The sequence below is a fragment of the Eurosta solidaginis genome, chromosome 5 (genome assembly GCF_040869045.1).
Source record: "Eurosta solidaginis isolate ZX-2024a chromosome 5, ASM4086904v1, whole genome shotgun sequence".
Taxonomy (NCBI): Eukaryota; Metazoa; Arthropoda; class Insecta; order Diptera; family Tephritidae; genus Eurosta; species Eurosta solidaginis.
Genome location: NC_090323.1, coordinates 218,224,175 through 218,245,300, shown reverse-complemented (window position 1 = coordinate 218,245,300; position 21,126 = coordinate 218,224,175). Strand labels below are relative to the sequence as shown.

Here is a 21,126-nt window from a genome sequence, read left to right as displayed (position 1 = left end):
GTACCAAATATGAAAAAGAGATGAAACATGGTAATTTGATGTGTTTATTGACGCAAACAATAACTTTAGAAAAAACTTTGTAAAATGGGTGTGACACCTACCATATGAAGTAGAAGAAAATGAAAAAGTTTTGCAGGGCGAAATCAAAAGCCCTTGGAATAAATTAGCGGTACCCGACAGAAGATGTTCTGGGTCACCCTGGTCCACATTTTGGTCGATATCTCGCAAACGCCTTCACATATACAACTAAGGGCTACTCCCTTATAAAACCCATATTAATACTTTTAATTTGATACCCATATCGTACAAACACATTCTAGAGTCACCCCTGGTCCACCCTTATTGCGATATCTCGAAAAGACGTCAACCTATAGAACTAAGGCCCACTTCGTTTTAAATAATCATTAACACCTTTCATTTGATACACATGTCATACAAACACATTCCAGGGTTACCCTAGGTTCATTTTGCTAAATGGTGATTTTCCCTTATTTTGTCTCCAAAGCTCTCAGCTGAGTATGTAATGGTCGAATACACCCGAACTTAGCCTTCCTTACTTGTTTTACCTTAATTCTGACTTTCTGACTTACCATTACATAAAATTAAATAAATTATAAATGCATTTCAAATTGAACTTACCGTTGCAAACTTTGACGTATTGGCATATTTCGTTGTAGTAAATGTGTATCTGAGGCTATGGACATTGGTTCTTCTATGCTATTATCAGAGTCATTACCACCAGATTCAGAACCAATCATGAATTGGGATTGAGTTAAGCGTGTATCATCAACCCAAGATCGGCGATTCTGTTGTTTAATTGAATATAAAAAAATTTTATTACACAAAAGTGATTATAAAATATGAAAGCGCACCACTCACACGACTTGGTACCTTATTTATAAAATCAGAGCCTGCCTTCTTTACACGACGTACAATGCTGCTGGCAAAAGGCTTTCTATTTTAATTGAAAAGAACGTTTTTTCTTTAATAATTCAAACATTTTATGAATGGGAGTTTAGTTTTAATGCATATAAACTTTAAATAAATAATAACTTGTTGTTTATATGAAGACCAGTAGTGGAATTCACTAACTTTTTTAACCACATTTGCCATCGCTTAATTTGCGAATCGATAACTATAACGACTTCGTTATTCAGTAATTATTTTGTATCGATATTTCTTTATCGACGATCAGCAGGAAATTTTAGTTAAAAAAGAAAATCGGAACTTTAATTAAATACTTTCAAATTCGAAAAGCTGCTTAATGTATAAATCAAATGGCATAAAACGTACGCTTATTACAATATGAAGAATTATGTGAAAACAAATAGGTAAAAACTTGCACAATAATGACTTTTAAAAGCAGTTAGTATACGGAATTTATTTTTGGCATTCCTTTTGTGCTTTTCGCATTTTTTAGGTTTCGTTAAGCTGTGCTGCCACCTTTCTACTATTAAAACGAAATTTAAATGTCAACTACTTCGAGTCGTTAAAGCAAAATTAGTGAATAGTACAATCGATAAGGCAGCACAGCTGATCGTCGATAAACAAATATCGATACAAAATAATTACTGAATAACGAAATCGTTATAGTTATCGATTTGCGAATAAAGCAAATGTGGTTTGAAAAAGTTAGTGAATTCCACTGCAGATATAGTTAAATATTTATTTTTAAATTCCTTTTGGTTTTATAATTTTATCAGTATAATGAAGATGATGGTAAAATTTCATAATGTTTATATTTACTTTTTGGGTATAATTTTTTCCGGTTTCTTATAATGCTCCATTATTTTCTCCTCTAACTTCTCCTTTTGTCGGCTCAAATCGTGCAGTCGTTCGGTATAACTTTTTTCTTCTTCACGGAAATGTTGCTTATCTTCCAAAGAGTGCGAGAGCAACTCGTGATACTGGGATAATAATTGAGAAACATTATCCATTAGTGCCTTACGATCGGTATCTAAATTTGCATTCGTTTGCAGGAGCACCTAAAATGAAATAATATTATTGTTTTTGATTTTATCGGTCCATTGTACAGCTGGGAAAGGGGTAAATACCCAAATGGTAAATACCCGGTAAATTGGTTATACATAGTATATGGTAAAAATGGGTAAATACAAAAATATTTACCCAAAAGAAGGGTAGAAATAATCTTTTGGATAATATGGGAAACAAACACACAAATTCAATCAAAAATGTACCCAATTTGTTCTATATTGGTGGGTAGTTATCCAGCGTTTTTCAAAAATATTTAGCCGTTGCAAAATTTAAGTTTATCCAGTAAACATTTTAAGTCAAAAAAGAGTCGGAAAAAAGATCTAAATTGGAGCGTTTACAGTCGGTATGCTTATTGGGGTCATATATAGCTCGACACACCAGGACAGAGCGTGGCAGCTTTGCGGTCACATTAAAAATGTCGAGAAGCATCCATGAGCGCAAGAACGTCGATGCTGATACAAAAAAAAAGAATAGCAAGGGTAACAATAATGTACAAATGTAATTCATTTTGTATTAAAATGAAAAATTATCGTAACAAAGTTTCAATATTTGTTCCAAACTCGCTTTGACGAACATAAATATTTTAAAAATTATAATTTTTGCATGCTAGGTTAGGAGCTTTTAGGCAGTTAAATTGAAGGAAAAAATTTAATTTTCTTTTACCCTCCTACGCGTTTCGACGCTTTTCTGATTCCTACATTGCCCACTTATTTTGGACTCGTTTCGGATTCTTAAATTATGAGCGTCATGAGCATGTGTGAGGGGTAGCTTTGTTTGCATAAATATGTGTACCCTATAAACATTCGCGAAGCGCTTACAGTTCTGGAGTTCAATATGGGTCCGTCTGAAAAATATCAGCTTCAAAAATGCTACCACCTAAGAGCCTTTTATGACTCCAATTTGTTGAAATTATGAACAAACGAAAAATATTGAAATCAGTAAAATAGGCAACCCCGGAATAAAAACTCATAAATTTTTCTTTTTAATTTATTTAATAATTTGGGAAAATTATTCTAAATATGTAAATGGTTTATTCTAAATATGTAAATAATTCAGCTAATATTTATTTCTCACCTATCTTATCCTCATGGGAGTTTTATCACGACAATTTTCTCCGCTATGTTTTCCGCTTCGGATATAAAGTGGGTGTCATCTTATTTGATGCAGTCAAAAAAATAATCTTTCTTTAAGCCCATATCTTTTGATTACAAAAATATATTCAAAAAATTAAAAAGTATAGTAATATTAGCATTGTTTTTTATTTAAAAAATCATTTCAAGTACTAGATGTTCCATATTTAGTCCTTAAAAACAAAAAAGTAATTAAAAGCCGTATATTTCACATGAGCAGCTCATATGATGCAGCAATAAGAGTGAAATGAAAACGAATTCTTGAATTTATAAGTACTTTGTCTAGTAAAACTTTTGTGAGATAACTGATTTTAGACGATCCTCCATTGAACTGGCAAGTTTTTCGGTTAAATTGGGTGAAATTTTTGACCATTCTTCGAGAAGTGCTGCTTTGAGGGTTTCTTTGCTAGAAATATGGTGGTTTCGGATATCTTTTTCTAGTAGGGACCATAGATCCTCAATGACAATTAAGTCAGGTGACTGCGCTGGTGGTTCCATTACGTGGGGACAATTCCACATCAACCACTGCTGCACAATTCCTGATTTATGTTTCGGGTCATTGTCTTGATAAAATCTAAACTTGCTCCGCAGACCCAGTTTTTCAGCACTTTGAAACTAGTTTTCTTTTAGAATGTTAAGATACATGTTCTTATCCATGATTTCATCAATAAAAACATCATTTCCAACGCCTGAAGCAGCCATACGTGCCCAAACGATAACACTCTCACCGCCGTGTTTCACGTACGCACGTAAATTCTTCTTATCAAGTGGTTTGTTGGGCTTACGCCAAACCATCCGCCTTCCCTCCGACCCAAATATATTAGACTTGGTCTCGTCAGAAAATATTATAGTTTTCCAAAATGTCGAATCCTTCAAAAGGTGTGTTTTGGCGAATTTCAAACGACCAACCTTATTTTTTGAATTAATGAACGGCTTTTTGAGTGAAACTCGACCATGAAAATCATGTGATCGTAAGATAATCCGGATTGTTGATGCACATTCCTTCACAAGGATGTTTCTCATTTGATCAGTCAATTTTTGTGCCGACAATTTGGGATTTTCACTAATTTTTCTAACGATATATCGTTCGTCAGTTTGTGTAAATATTTTAATGGGCGCTCTCTACACCTGTTTTTTACACGAATTTCTTTTAAAAACCGTTAGATTATGTGCTGAACTGTAGACGAAGCATTCAGCTATTAAGCGCTGACTTTTCCAGTTCTTGAAGTGGTGAAATACTAACTCTCGTTGATCTACACTGGCGCATCGTCCCATTTTTTAAAAATTAGTTTGTTCTTAAAAAATCTACTAATTCAATCGAAAAGCAATAATTTTAGGGACATTCATTTTTTTTTTTTTATCAAAAAGGTCAAAGTAACGTGATCACTACCAGTAAAAGCTGAGTGCATCAAATAAGCTGCTCATACGAACTATACTGGTTTATCATTTTTTACTGGTTTGAAAGGATTAAGTGAGACATTTTTAATACATGGCATGTTTTTTAAGTAGAAAACAATGCTAGTTTTATTAAACCTATTGATTTTTTGGTTCAAAAGTTATGGGCGTTTAAATGTTATTTTTGTGGCTGCATCAAATAAGGTGACACTCACTGTACATATGTCAAAAATACATATGTCATTAAAGATCTCAAAATTAGCAGTTTATGACGCCAATAAGGCTCATATATGATATCGGAAGTAGGTCTGTATAAGACTTATGTTAGAGGCGAAATATGAAGTAGCATTCGCTTCAGGCTCCTAAATGAGCTAATAACGAGTGCAAGCGTTCCAAAGTTGGACTCCTTTCAGACTAATTGTTGACTCCGGGTGTTTGCTGAGCTGTTTGTTTAACATCCAAACGAAAATTTTTTAATTTCAAATGACGTATAAATTTAATTGCTGGATTGTAATTCCAAGCAGCCTCGATTCAAATGATTTTTAAATACCCAAAAAAAGATACAAAAAGGAATATTCCGGGTATTTTCTTGGCATTTACCCATAAAAATGGTAAATACACGGTAGAATCCCAACTTTAGTCTATTGATAACGGCTTCTTGGTTCGAAATCGAGCCCAAGGCCTATTATTGTTTTTTATTATTATTTTTATATAATTGCAAGATTAGTATTATTATTGGAACAGAAGATAGAAATTTTCAGACACCGCCAATATCTGAAAGTAATTGAAAGTGAACAAAAGTCGAACATTATCAGTTATTTGCAACAGATGGCGTAGCGCTGTTAAAATATGGTTGGTTAAGAGGAATAGACGTAGCAATTCATCAGCCAAAAGAAACCACCACTGTGTAGTTAAATGGACAGCGTACTGATTATGAAGTCTTAGCGACCTTCGAAATGGATCTAACTGCGCAACTATTGTCTATCTTCTATTCCAAATTAAATAATAATTTTTCAATCATAGAAAAATTAAAAAAAAAAAAAACAATTTTTATCATACAATTTATTGTTATATGCCTTGAGCTGGAATTATTATTCTTATTGAATATTTTGCAGTTGCAGCTTAAAGCTGAGCGATACAAATTCAGATTGCAACACGCTAGCGGCTAGAGTAATCATTAAAGGTTATAACATTGAAAGAAATGGTGCTAGTAAAATCAACAAATATTTTCTGTTGTTCCTGACTTAACGGAGATTCGGTGAAATTGATCGAATTATGGTTAATTCGATCGAGTTCTTTGTCAAGCGAACAAATTAGTTTAGTCATTTCAACAGAAGAGAAATTGTCGCTCTTAAGTTAACAAAACTCTGTAAAATTGGCAAATTCCTAATCAATCTAACTGCTTTTTCTGTTAACACAACTGATCTTACAGGTTATTTCAACAGGGAACAACAGTCAATGCATGAGCAAATTTCAAAGGGAAATTTACGCTCACTACGCTCTCTACTTTCGAAATCGAAAAAAAACACACAAAAAGGGAAAACACCAAAAAACTAGTTTTTCAGTTATCAATACAATACGAAAACCCTTTTTTGAATTTACTGTGCAAAAAATTATGCGATACCGGGACACCTATTATTGAACGACTTAGTCTCACTAGTGCTGACGCTATAAAGGTTTCGTGCTGCATTTGCAAAATAAACTTTGTATTTGTCTGTATTTATGGACTTCACTCGCAACCTTCTCAATTATTTATCGATGAGTTCAATTCATTATTAAGTAGTGTATCAACGACGAATCTTGTAATTTTGGGCGATTTTAATCTGGATCTATTAAGTACAAGCTCTGTACTTAATAATTATAACATGGTATTGTCAGTCACCGTGGTGTGATGGTAGCGTGCTCCGCCTATCACACCGTATGCCCTGGGTTCAACTCCCGGGCAAAGCAACATCAAAATTTTAGAAATAAGGTTTTTCAATTAGAAGACAATTTTTCTAAGCGGGGTCGCCCCTCGGCAGTGTTTGGCAAGCGCTCCGGGTGTATTTCTGCCATGAAAAGCTCTCAGTGAAAACTCATCTGCCTTGCAGATGCCGTTCGGAGTCGGCATAAAGCATGTAGGTCCCGTCCGGCCAATTTGTAGGGAAAATCAAGAGGAGCACGACGCAAATTGGAAGAGAAGCTCGGCCTTAGATCTCTTCGGAGGTTATCGCGCCTTACATTTTTTTTTTTTTTTATTGTCAGATCATGGGTTATATTCACTTATAAACGAAGCTACTAGACCAGTGGCAGGTACGTGTCTTGATCACGTACTGTGCCGCTTCTTTGGTTCTTCTTGGTCTGCCTGTTCCGCTATTAACTCGGACCTGGGTATCACGGATCACTGTATGAGTGGTATTCTCTTTAAAAACACAATGGTTGAGAAAGACGTTAGAAAAAGAAATAGGCATGTTGTGGAAAAAATTAATTTTGATCAACTAAATATTGAACTTCGCTTAAATATTTGGAGCAATGTATACGCCGAAGAAAATGTATCAAGGGCATACGGCTTGTTCTTAGATAATTTAATGCAATGCATTAACTCCTCAACATACTGCGTTAACAAAAAAGCATCAGAAATCAGACTCAAACCGTGGATAACTAAATGCCTTTTGAATAGAATTAGGTTCAAAAATAAATTTAAAAAAAAGTGCAACAAACATCCATGTGACACCAATTTGAATACTCGTTTTAAGCAAATATGCAAACGAATCAATGGAGAAATTCGTAAATGTCGGGCCGATTATTATAATAACTTAGTCAATAAATCCAAAGGTAATCCAAAAGAAGAGTGGAAAGTAATAAATAGGATTATTGATAAAAACACAAAAAGGCAAGATTCTCATTTTGTTTTACAAAAAGAAGGCGTTGATATTTCTGTTCCCATAGAAATAGCTAATGATTTTAATGAATACTTTACTTCAATTGTGAAGTCAAACTTTCCGCCAAATGTGACACCCCTTTGCGATTGTTGCTCTGATTTTGGAGTAGCTAAAGATTATTTCAGAAGCAACAGCTTCTTTTTTGAGCCAATCTCAGGATCGGAAATTTTTACTGCAATCAAATCTTTGAAAAATAGTAATTCTTCCGGTCATGATGGAATCTCTAACGTTATGTTAAAGAAAATCTCATACAATATTGTTGATGTTTTAAAACATATCTTTAACTTTAGTGTTACAACTGGGATTTTCCCAGAACAATTAAAATTAGGAATTGTAATACCGATTCTCAAAAAAGGTAATAAAAAAGATATGGCTAACTATAGGCCGATTTCACTTTTGTCATCAATTACTAAAATTTTTGAAAAAATTGTAAAAGTAAGGATGTTATCCTACTTTGAAAAAATAAATTTTCTTAGTCCTTTGCAATTTGGTTTCAGGGATGGTCTTTCTACGGAAGATGCTCTTTTGGACTTCTGTTCAACTATATACAAGGGTATTGATTCAAAAAAAGATTGTGCTGGGCTTTTTGTGGACATTACAAAAGCATTCGATATGGTTGATCATGGCCGTCTTTTAAATAAGCTTTATGATTTGGGAATTCGTGGCTTGCTATACAATTGGTTTGTTTCTTATTTAGGAAATCGAACCCAAAGAGTGAAAATAGGCAACACTCTTAGTGAGACCAAAGTCATAAACTCTGGTGTACCACAAGGATCGGTTCTGGGTCCCATATTATTCCTTATCTATGTGAACTCACTATTTATTCAACCTTTTAAGGGCAAAGTCGAAGCATTTGCGGATGACCTAGGAATTGCATATAACTCAACGGATCCTTTAAATTTGATAGCGGATCTGAACCACGATATACACATACTTCGGTCATGGTTTGCGGAACATAAACTGGTTGTCGGCAATAAAACCAAATTAATGTGCTTTAGTCCAAAACTTCAAGAAGCACAAGATCTTAATATAACTTTTCACAGTGCAATATGCAAACGTAATATCCTATATAGTAACAAGTGCTCCAACCATCGTTATCAGTATTCTTTTCAAAATAATACAGCATGTGACTCTAACTGCTTTGAAATTGAAAAAGTGAATAGCTTCAAATACCTAGGAGTCACAATTGACCGTAATCTATACTGGAATGAGCAAATCGCAACTGTAAGAAAATACTTACTTTCAACCAATCGTATACTTTACCGTCTTAGAAAATACGTTCCAAACCATACACTGAAAACAGTTTATTATAGTATATTTCATTCAAAATTAGAATATGGAATAAGTTGCTGGGGTGGTGCTCACTCCAATAAAATAAATCAATTAACTGTACTGCAAAAATGTGCAGTAAGGAAAATTTTAAACTGTCCACGTCGGACTCACTCCTTTGACTTATTTAGAAGATCAAAAATATTCCCAGTTCGGCATTTGTTCTATTACAAAGTTTTAAACATTTTTTACATGAGAGGTGGCTATTTGCAAAATCCCACACGAGGAATGTACAGCCTGCGTAGTAACCATAGCACACTTGTTTCTTTACCAGTTTTTCGAACAACATTGTTTAGAAATTCTTACACTGTCTTATCCTGCAAACTTTTTAATTCCCTTCCAGAAAACATACGAGACATTAGATCCAGATCTGTGTTTTTAAAAAAAATAAAAACTTGGCTTCTTGAGTTTGATGCCAACCAGATAGAAATTTTGATGCACTACGTTGTATAATATAGTCTTTAATTTTATATATGCATTGTATAGTTTTGAATTTTCTTTTTGCTGTTTTCTTATGAGGAATTCTGTACACTTAGCTTTTGTATTCTTTCTTCAAATTGTTTCATGACTTAATTTAGTCAATTTATTTTTGAAATATCTTATTCTCATTTTAAATAAATTTTTTTTATATATATCTTGTATTCTTTTTTTTGTTCACCCCACTACTACTATTTATACAATGGAATTTGTTAAAACATGATGTGACATACAACACTATTTTTATTATATAAAATAAAGATGTCACTAACTATTCTCTAAGTAATGATATTGTAGACATGTAAAATTAAGCTATCGAATATGTACATACGCTTATGAGAATAATGAAATAAATAATAATCTAATCTAATCTAATCTATTTATAGGGTACAATTCTGCAACTCCTCCTGCAAGCGAAATGCAAAATTGCGCCCCCTTGTTGAAAAAGTTGTGTTTAAACGAACAGGATTTTTCCAAAACTAGTAACATTTTGTTTAAGTTTTTACGAATTTTCACTCAAGCGAACGAATCTAATAAGATAATAAAAAACATCCTTTTTTAATGTTGATGTTTCCGACAGCATAAAAGTTTGAGTTGTTTTGGAATCGTTTCAAAATAAAGTATTACGAGAATTAAACTTGCCGAATTACATGTAAAGTTACTCCAGTGGTGAATTACATTCCTGCGACTTGATTCTTTACTTTTCTATAGCTTACAAATTCTCTATTTAAAATGTTATGTCAAACATTTATACTAAAAGTTTTGTTCGAAAAAAATCACGTGTGGCAACTCTACATACGAGAGAAGAAATTGAGAATAAGCAGTAAAGTGGCGCGCGGCGAAGTGCAAAACTATAAATTAAATAAATTATAAAAAATAAAATTTGGTGAAAGTGCGTTTAATAAAACAAAGTAATAAAGTGTATAACACTACTCGACAAAAAAAAATCTCCAAAAATAAAATAGGCCTTTCCTAAAGTAAAATTTTCTCCTGATTCCGAATATGACTTTCATTTTGCTGTGGCATATGAAAATTCCCATTTTTGCAGAACACTACTTCATATGGGTAGGGCAAAAATTTGTAGTTTTCATTTTTTGTTTTAAACTGTTGAATTATACATTATACTAATTCCCATAAACATTTCTTGCCTTCACCTCCTTTCAGTATCTTCAGTAGTTTGGCCACTATGCCAAAAAACGTTGACAAATTTTTGAGAAAAAAAGAAATTTTTTACAAAATTTCAGATTTAACCACTTTAAAATCGGAAAAATTCTATGGATGAAAAAAAGTTAGCCCTCCTATGTTGTAGGTAGTTTAACTACGAAAATTTTAAGCATACCAGTACAACAATGGGACGTGGCGTTGAGACTATAGCCCCGTTAACGTGCAAGCGTCTATCCTAAAATTTTAGTATTACTTTGATAAAATTAGTGAGACATTTCATTTGGTCACTCTACCTTAGGGTCTAATAAATTTAAAAAGACATCAAGTATTTAATTGTCACTACAGTTTGTTGTAAATTTTGTTTTGCAAATTGTAGTGCAACTTTATACATACTGTATCGATAGATGTGTTTACGAAATGGCTTGTTGCAAAAGAGATTTTAAATGTAAAAATAATCCGGATGATTTTTGCTTTTGCGACATTATATTTTCGGAAACTCAGCTCGCGAAATAACTAATTCTGTCAAAGATGCATACTTTCATTATTTCGGTTTCCGTGTAAAAAATCTCGATAAAACTTGGACACCAAATTTTATTTGAGCCTCCTGTAGATTAACCTTAATGAGATGGGTATCGGGTAAAGGTCATAACATGAAGTTTGGTGTTCCAATGGTGTGGACTGAACCCTTTAACCACGACCAGTGCTATTTTTGCGTGACAGACCTTAAAGGTAAAATGAGAAAAAGAGGAAATCAATAAGTTATCCAAATGTGGCATCAGCTAAGAAACCAAAACTACTTTACCCATACCTAGGCCGCCTATAAATTTTGAAGCCTCAAGCGAAAGTGACTCCGAAGCAGATAACTCAGACAGTGAACAAGAAGGAGAGGTTCCACATCGAGTCTCACAAGCCGAACTTAATGACTTGGCCAGAGATTTGAAATTATCGAAATTTGATAGCGAAGTTCTAGGATCTCGTTTGCAGCAATGGGGCAGCCTGGGCCCTTCGACAAGTACTTCCAAATTTCGAAATAGACACAAGACTTTCTCTTCTTTTTTTACTAAAAGTGAAAATATTTGCTACTGCAATGATGTTCAAGGTTTATTTAAAGCACTAAAATTAGAAAATAAAGTGGATGATTGGCGCTTGTTTATAGACAGTTCAAAGCATAGTTTAAAAGCAGCATTACTCCATAAAGTAAATTCGTTACCGTCAATACCAGTGGCACATTCTGAGAATACTACAGAAACTTATTTAAGCATATCCAATTTACTTGAGCCCATTCAATATAAACAATTTAATTGGAAAATTTGTGCGGACTTAAAGGTAAGCAGTTTCGGTGGTACAATTTAAAATAAATAGTATATGAAATACATGCCAGGTTGTAGCTATAATTCTCGGATTTCAAGGAGGTTTCACTAAATATTGCTGTTTTCTCTGTCTTTGGGACAGCCGTGCTAGAGAAACCCATTATATTCAGGAAAACTGGCCATCAAGAGCTGAGTACGAACCAGGTGCCTTCAATATCGCAAACCCGCCTTTAGTAAATCCCGAACGAGTTATTTTGCCAGCACTTCACACACAGGTATATTTGTTGGTCCGCAAATTAGAAAGTTGCTGAAAGATGAACATTTTGCGAATCATTTATCATCAGTAGAAGCTGCGGCTTGGGACAGCTTTAAGCAAGTCGTTAGTGCATTTCTTGGCAACAACAAAGATCCGAACTATAGAGAGATGGTCAAAGCATTGTTGAAAAACTACAGTGCTATGAAATGCAACATGTTCCTCAAAACGCATTTTTTGCATTCACATTTGGATAATTTTCCCGCAAACCTAGGTGCTGAAAGTGATGAACAGGGTGAAAGGTTTCACCAAGACCTCGTGATTTTTGAAAAGCGTTACCAAGGTTTTTGGAATGAAGAAATGATGGGAGACCAAGAAAATTATAAACGGGTAGTTAAAAGTACCCACGTCCCTCACTATTGACCACCACGGTAAAATCGCTCAATTTGACTTTTTTTAGATGTAGATATGTATGTATTTAATGTTGTTGTCGTTGTTGTTTTTACTGAATTCATATTACTCAATTGAATACAGTTTAACGTGCAAACATATGTCTATAATAAAGCGTTATAAAAAAATAAAAATGTAGTTAGAATAAAAATTGTCTCTATAAAAATTTGTAGGATAGACGCTTGCAAGTTAACGGGGCTATAGTCTCAACGGCACGTCCGATTGTTGTACTGGTATGCTTAAAATTTTCGTAGTTAAATTACCTACAACATAGGAGGGCTAACTTTTTTTCATCCATAGAATTTTTCCGATTTTAAAGTGGTTAAATCTGAAATTTTATAAAAAAAATTCTTTTTTTTCTCAAAATTTTTTTAACGTTTTTTGGCATAGTGGCCAAACTACTGAAGATACTGAATTTTTGGAGTAGTGTAATTTTTAATTGTAAAGTTGAAATAAAGTTCTTGAAACCGACGCCAATATGGTTTAACAAACGGTACATGCTCTTATTTTCGCTAGAGCATGTACTATATATATGGCAACATACTTTCGTACACAGCTTTCGATGGTGATTCGGAACAAGTTTTGTTTATTTGAATTCAGATTTAAGTTATTATTATTTTAATTAATATTACTAAATATAGCAATAAAATCATTAGAAATGAAATGTACTTATGTATAATTTATACAAATAAAAAAATAAAAAATACGTAAGTTTAAAAATATATTTATCCGGATTTTATTTTTTCCGGGTATTAATGTCATAGGTATCAACAGAAAACTCTGTTGATGTAAAAGTTTCAAATTCCAATAGATTTCACTGTCAGTGTCATTTCGAAAATAAACACTGTTAATTTAACAGTTTACGCTGGTTATTTCGAATGAACAGAAATCCCTTTCATATTAACAGTTTTGATTGGTATTCTTAGAGCGACAGTAATAATTGTTAATTTAACAAAACAATGGGTAAAGTATAATGAAACAACTTTTTTTGTTTGACTACTAAAACGGTCAATTACGAATTAACGATTTGTACGCAGTTGATCCAACATCTTGTTGCGATGGATAAAAATTACACAAATTTCGGTTGAATTGACCCGTATTTCGGTTGATTTTACCAGTCTTTTTCTTTCAATGAACGATTGTTATCGTAATATAAAAAAGGTTGAAAGCGTAGTTTTGAAATATATGGAACATTGATTTTTTTTTGGGATTTGGAATTTATGGCAGTGGTCTATGACCATAGTGCCAGGTACAAAATCGAATTGGTCTTTCTAAATTGTAGTTTCATTTTACATGTTTCTCCGTTAGTCAACTGTATTTAAATTCCGTTATTTTTTTGTTTTTAAATAGCACCACGCCAGGCACAAAATCAGCAATATGTATTTCAAAACTATTTGTCACTTCATGTCGGAAGGTCAAAACCTACCCTTAAGACAGGCCCAAGGATGTCCTGCCCATCCCAACCTCCCAAGTTCACAAAGAGGGGAGCGTCTATTTCTTTGTTTTCAGCTCAACCAAACCAAGCCTAAAAATATTTTTAGTTGAACTGTGGATAGCTGACGCTTCCCAGTTGAACACCAAAATCGAACTAAGAACTTTGATTAAAGCAATGATAATTGTAATTGAAATCGATAACACATATCCTTATCGCTCAGCTCTGCTACGCCATACTCACTTCACACTGTTGTACATAGAATGCAGAATCACTTTCCATGGTTTTTATTTGCTCACTCTTAGAATCCAGTTCACGTAACAGTTCGGTATTTTGTTTCTTTAAATTTGTATTATCCGAGCGTATCATTTTGTATTGTTCCTGAAACCAAATCAAAAGAAAAAGTGAAGCTAATATAAAAGTACATTAAGTAATAATAATTTCTAAAAATGTGAGGCGTAGCATAACCTTATTAAGGTTCACTTGGTCTTACATATGGCTATCATACCTAATTATTTTTTACCTTTTAGTATTATTATTACTTCAAGTAAGTATTGTTTTCAATAAAACCGTTCAACTTAAAAAATTTTTTTTAATTATTTTTATTTTCAAGTTTTTAGTCTTTATTTGATTGCCTATTATTTCTCATTCGACTCACTCGACTCTGCGCCACGTAGGCTTGTCTCTCCTCGAACTCCAAAATATTTTGATGTCACTTCTACCGGACTGTATGGAATATTTGTTCCAAATATGAGCCCAATCGCACCACAAATACGATTTTTTTGAATATCTCAATCCTTGCGCCACCTGGCGGCGATTTTTTTCATATGTCGCTATCTATTCATGTACGTAATATGTGTTCCAAATATGAACCTAATCGGACCACAAATACGATTTTTTTGAATATCTCGATTCTTGGGCGAGATTTTTTTCATGTGTCGCTTTCTATTCATGTATGTAATATGTGTTCCAAATATGAACCTAATCGGACCACAAATACGATTTTTTGGAATATCTCAATCCTTGCGCCACCTAGCGGCGATTTTTTTCATATGTCGCTATCTATTCATGTACGTAATAGGTGTTCCAAATATGAGCCTAATCGGACCACAAATACGATTTTTTTTGAATATCTCAATCCTTGCGCCACCTAGCGGCGATTTTTTTCATATGTCGCTTTCTATTCATGTATGTGTGATGTGTTCGAAATATGAGCCAAATCGGACCACAAATACGATTTTTTGAAATATTTCGATCCATGCGCCACCTATCGGAGTTTTTTTCATATTATTGCATTGTCATCGGGTTCTGAACTATATTCCAAGCTTCAAGCTTGTAGCTTATCCGGAAGATACTTAAATTTTAATTACAAAATTCGTTCACAACGGCCGTGCGGCCGGCCTGCCAAGTCAAACTAAATAAAACCGTTTAAAAAAAACAAAATACACGGGCAGCAAATAAATTTTCATCAGATTTGTTGATAACGACCAGAGGTGAATACCTCATGTTTTTTTAATGAAATCACAAATCGCTGAATTTTTGTTGTTGAAAAAACAAATTATAAATAAAATGAAGTTGATATTGTGACGAATATTAGCACCACTAAGCGATACTATCATCACTAAGCCGATACTAAGCCGCCACTCGTATGTACGTAAACAAATGAATCATCATTTACACAAATGCATACTCACAAACACACGTCATCATCAGCCGACGTAGTACTCACATATACACATGCATATAGCTACAAACTACAAATATACATGTATATGGTTGGTAACCAGGCATGAAGTTCAGGAAATCACTAGACCTTAGGAGAAATGGGTGAACGAGGAAATCGAGAGTATAAAAGCAGCGCAAAATGAGGCATGCCGAATCAGTTTTAAACACGCTATTGCTTGTGAAGTATAATTGTTAAGTACTACTCTTGAAGTAATCTAAATAAAGAACAGTTTGTAATACTAAATAGTGGAGTGATTTATTCAACTGTTTTGCGATTCGAACGTTTGCAGAAGGTTTCAAATAAGCGGAATTTCCCTAAATTCGTTACAATGTAAAACCAAAAAGGTTTTAAAACCACGTAGCCATAAATTCTATAAATTTAAAGAAAGACACGCACCTGTATATTTTTATACTCATTTTTAAAACGAAACAAATTGCGAAAATCATCAGTTAACTTTGAATGTTCTGTGCGTAATATAGCTAAATCATCTTCATACGCCTTCAACGTCGCGTTATCCTTTCTTAAATCTATGATTTGCTTTTCCAAACTAGAAACATGCTCACGCAGTTCACGTGATTCATTTCGTGAATCACGCAGTACTAATTTCAATTGTTCTTTGCTTGTAGCAAGCGACTCATATTCCGCTGAAAGTTGATCGTGCAATGTTCTTAACGCCATTAAATCATGTTGTATATTCTTATTTTCTTGTTTAACAGATTCCGCAGTTTTTAACAATTGATCCTTGTCGGAGGCCAATTGTGAGTTAACCACTTGTAATGCAATCAATTGTGTATTAAGTGAAGATATTTGAGATCCCAATGTGACTACGTCTACATCGAGACGCGCTTTTTCGGCTTCTAATTGTATATTGGCAGATTGTAGCGCCGTACAACGCGCACTCAATTCATTATTAGCTTCTGTAAGACGCAACATTTCCATATGACGTTGTTTTGTTGGTGAATTTAAGGTGAATTTATGTTCAAAATTTAGCTCCTGTGCTTCACTATTTGAGGACAATTCAATATTTTTTTCTACAGTATAAATTTCTTTACGATGGCATAATACGCAAATATCTGACTTGGCATTTTTCTTTTCGCATTGCTCTTTCGTTACATTCAACATTATCTCACGTACTGTTTTAAATGTTTCAGGATTGCGAACAAGCTTTTCAACCACAGTTTCTACATTCAAATCAGCATTGACGTCTGTTTGTGCACTATCTGCTAATCCCAATTTTTCGAGATTTTGACGCACTTTATTGGTAGCTAATGTACCAGATACCAAATCGTTGCGTAGTGTTGCTATTGTTTCTGCATCAATATCACGCTGTGAAATAAGTTCATTATTTTGTTTTTCAAGCTCTATGAATTTTTGTTGAATATGTTCTATTTCCGTGATATCTTTTGTGAGACGTTCAATCTCTTTAACTTGAGCTTCCAACTTCGTTGTCGATGCATCTAGCAGAACTGATTTTTCCTCAGTGTTTTCTTTTAATTTAGTGACCTCTTTCACAAGGCTGTTATTTTCACGTTCACATGTAGTTAGTTTTGCTTCAAGATCATATACTTTTTCTTTCACTTTAGTCAGTTCTTGAGAGCGTTCTGTTAACTGTTGAACTTCTTTGGTACGTGTGTCCAGCAAACGATCCAAATCATCAGCGCGACGCTGTATACTTTCGTTTAGTGTTTGCAAACGTTGCTTCTCTTTATTCAAAGTTTCCACATGCTGTTCCAAATCGACTAACTTATTACGTTCCAATTCGCGTTCTTGGCTTTGTCGATCGTATGTTTGCTGTCTATTATCAATAGTGTTTTGAAGTTTTTTATTTTCTTCTAAAGCACTTTTGAATAAATCTTCCAATGCATTATTTTGCTTGGTCAAACGTTGCACACTCTCTTGCAATTGCTCAATTTTCAAAGATAGCTTCTTTTTATCTTTTTCCAGTTCTAGTATACTATTCGCCGATTCATGAAAGGATGTCTCTTTAAGTTGTTCCAAAGCAGCAGCCAGTTGTTTATTTTTCAATTCCAATTTCAAAATACGTGTCTGCGAACGAAATTAAAGTGTTTAAATGTTCAAATAGCTATTATAAATTAAAAGTACATATTTAACATACTTGCGCATCGTTCGTAAGTTGTTCTGATAAGCTGTTGTCACCAGAGTTACATTCATCTTCGTTATCTGAAAGGGAGTTATCGAGTTTTTGTGTGGTATTGAGATTTTTAGCAACTAATTGTAAATGTGTATTTTCCTCCAACAGCTCTTCTAGTTTCGAACGATCCACTTCACGCTCCAATGCCATGTCGTTTAATTTTTGCTTATATTTGATAATCTCCGACTCTAATGTCATAACATGCTCTGAACGTTTCCGTGCCCTTTGGAGTTGCTCTTCTAACATCTCCCTTAAAATCAATAAAACAAATGTGAATTACTTAAGCGGCACTATTGTTATTAGACTTTGTTGGATCTCATACGCAATAAAAATATTACTATAATATTAGTACAATAAGTTATCAAAATATTTTTTAGTACAAAGTTGGGAACAAAAATTTAGATATGGTATTGACCAGTGTATGAAAAATTACAAGAAAAACGAAACAGAACCAGAACAAAACTAAAAATAAAATTGTAAATATAAAGAATAAAAACAAAACCAAAATTTAAAGTTAATTTTTTTCATTTCATTTCATTTATTGCAAAAATTAGTACAATAAGATCTAGGATCTTTTATAGTACAACAAAAAGATAAATCACAATGATAAAAAACAAAAGCAATAACAGAGGGTTATGTAGGTTAAATTATCATATTAAACATAGAGAAGTAAATTAAGAAAGTGTCTAAAATAAACAAATAATTAAATTCAATAACAAAGCATTGTTTACACTCATACATATTGATGGCGAAAACTCAAGAAGTATAATGGTTTCAACTAAAATGAGCATAAAAAAAATGTTTAAAGTTGCTTTTATTTAGACTACTACGAATGTATAATGGAATAGAGTTCCATAGGCGAATAGCATTGACAAAGAATAGTCATCCAGATGTTAGATAGTTATAAGTTGGTACTATTAAGTCGGTGATTCGAGCAGACCTGGGGAAAATTAGCTTATCATATAGGTAACTAGGCTCCTTATACATGATAAGTTGACAAAGGAAAATGATTTTCCTAGCTTTCAGATATTCGGAGATTTCACAGCCCAGTAGACGTGCTCTCCAGCTGGATATATGATCAAATCTAGCTAAGCCGAATACATAACGTGTAACATGATTAAATGCTACATCAATTTTATCAGCAGACTGGGAGCTCAGTTTACTGTACACTAGCTCAGAGTAGCAAATGATCGGCATAATTAATTGAATTGCAAGTTTTCTTCTAACATTGACAGGATAAATAGCAGACATTCGTAAGTTTCTTAATATATTGTATACTTTCTTACCACTGAATTTACATGATCATCACAGGTCAGAGTCGTGTTAATAACAAAACCATGATTAGTCACTTTTGAAACGAGTTTGAGACATTTACTGGCAACGCGTAAGGGCGGAATACTTGAGAAACTTATTCGTTTTTTAGATATAGGCAACACGTACGATTTCTCACTGTTCAGGCAGAAGTTATTTTTCCTAGCCCATTCAAATATGGATGTTAAGTCATTATTCAATCTTGAGCATAAATCATTTGTCCCCTCATGATTTGCCGACAAATATAGTTAGACATCATCAGCACATGCATGCATATGAGCATGCTGACATGCATTAAATATGTCATTAATAAAAATACTAAATAGTAGTGGACCCAAGATAGAACCTTGGGTACCCCTGCCAATAGTGGTTTTAAACCTGAAGTTTCGGAGCCAACTTTGACATGCTGGGATCTACCCGTCAGATAACTTTGCATGAGCCGCACTGCGTAGTCACCAAAACCAAAATATTTTTTTAATTTTAGGCACAGCAAGTCATGGTTTACAGAGTCAAAGGCTTTTGAGAAGTCAAGTAGGCATAATAAAGTAAACTGGTTTTTGTCAAAGGCTGCCCTGATGTCGTCCAAAATTTTTATGATAGCCGTGGAGCAAAACTGTGCTTTGATCGGAAGCCTGATTGGAATGGTGATAGCAGACTATGTTTGCTAACATGGTCTTGAATTTGTTCCGACAACAATATCTCAAAGACTTTCGAGAGTGCTGGAAAAATGCTTATAGGCTGAAAGTCACTAGGACAATCTGCAAACTTAGTTTTTGCAATGGGGATAACCGTGGCAACCTTCCACATATCAGGGAAGCAGGAGGTAGTAATACTGTGGTTGATAACATGCGTCAATGTAGGAAGAATGTGCGGGGCAATTATTTTAACAAATTTGAGCGTTATATTGTCCTGACCGATTGCGTTCGATCTTATTTTATTTATGCATCTCGCAACATCAAGTTCCGAAACAGCTGTAAACTCGAAGGCTTGACAAACAGGAACCACATATATGGGAGGGATTGGGAAACAGGTATTAACACAAGACGGGTTAACTTGACTCACAAAAGCTGCATTAAGATCTTCAGGATTAAGGGAACATTCAGAACTCTCACTCACATGTACACGAAGGTTTTTCAAATTACGCCACAAAACATGATTAGGTAACGATATATCCAACATTTTACTGTATTATTTGCATTTTTCTCTCCTAATATAGGTTGTGGTCTCATTTTGTGTTAGTTTGTATGCACGCCAATTTGCGTCGCTTCGGTTTTTCTTCCAGAGGGAATAAAGCTTATTGCGTTTGACAATCAAAGCACGGACGGATCTATTAATCCAAGGGCAAGAGGAAGATCTGCTGCTATATACCCGAGATGGGACGTGAGTTGTATAGAGGTATAAAATAATTTCATTTAAAAATCTCAGTTTTTCATGCACCGAGCGCAAACTCCAACAAGCACACCAATTTATGCTGGAGATGTCTCCAAGAAGGTTATTTACGTCCAGTCGTCGATAATCTGGTGAAATGGATGATCTAGCTACTACACTGTGGTTATCGAGCACTACATCAAATGAACAGAAAATTAGATCATGGTCTGAGATAAAGGATAATTGGTCAAACTTTTAGACGTATCGGACACAATGAAATAGTCAACAAGGCTGGGGCAGCAGTTTTTTCCATACCTTCTTGGTACGCACACATTAATCACTTCAAGACCAACACTTCATTCGGACTTTAATCGTAGAGTGAAGTGGATCGTCCCGCGTTTTCTCTAAGTGTTACGTGTATGTGACTTACAAGTTTTGTGTGTGTCAAATATATTTAAATAAAATTCTTTTTCACGTTTAATTTACTGTCTACTATACGGGCGATTCTCCCCAAACTTTCAGTTTTGTGTCGCTTGGCGATTTCTAATACTCATTAAGCATTATCAATGAACTATGCACGCTAAATGTTGAAAAGTGACTTTCTTCAAATAGTTTAGGATAAATTGTTGCATCATATTAAAATTTTATCAATTTTTCATTGGCAATACTATACGAATGTCACAACCGTGGCATGTCGCCAACTTCAATTCTTG

General features: G+C 34.0%; 1 protein-coding gene across 7 annotated transcripts in view; it reads right to left on the bottom strand.

Annotated features, from left to right (window-relative positions):
- The window catches only part of Girdin (protein girdin), a 110,075-nt gene that overhangs the window by 49,794 nt on the left and 39,155 nt on the right, over positions 1-21,126 (bottom strand). For all 7 annotated transcript variants that reach the window (XR_010953576.1, XR_010953575.1, XM_067788354.1 and 4 more), the window contains exons 6-11: positions 17,699-17,984; positions 15,979-17,628; positions 14,100-14,237; positions 1,747-1,985; positions 880-955; positions 640-806 (exon numbers count right to left, since the gene is read on the bottom strand). Coding sequence is in view for 5 of the 7 variants with exons in the window: in XM_067788354.1 (XP_067644455.1) it covers positions 640-806; positions 880-955; positions 1,747-1,985; positions 14,100-14,237; positions 15,979-17,628; positions 17,699-17,984 (2,556 nt within the window). In the remaining 2 variants the exon portion in view is untranslated. The remainder of the gene's footprint in view (positions 1-639; positions 807-879; positions 956-1,746; positions 1,986-14,099; positions 14,238-15,978; positions 17,629-17,698; positions 17,985-21,126) is intronic.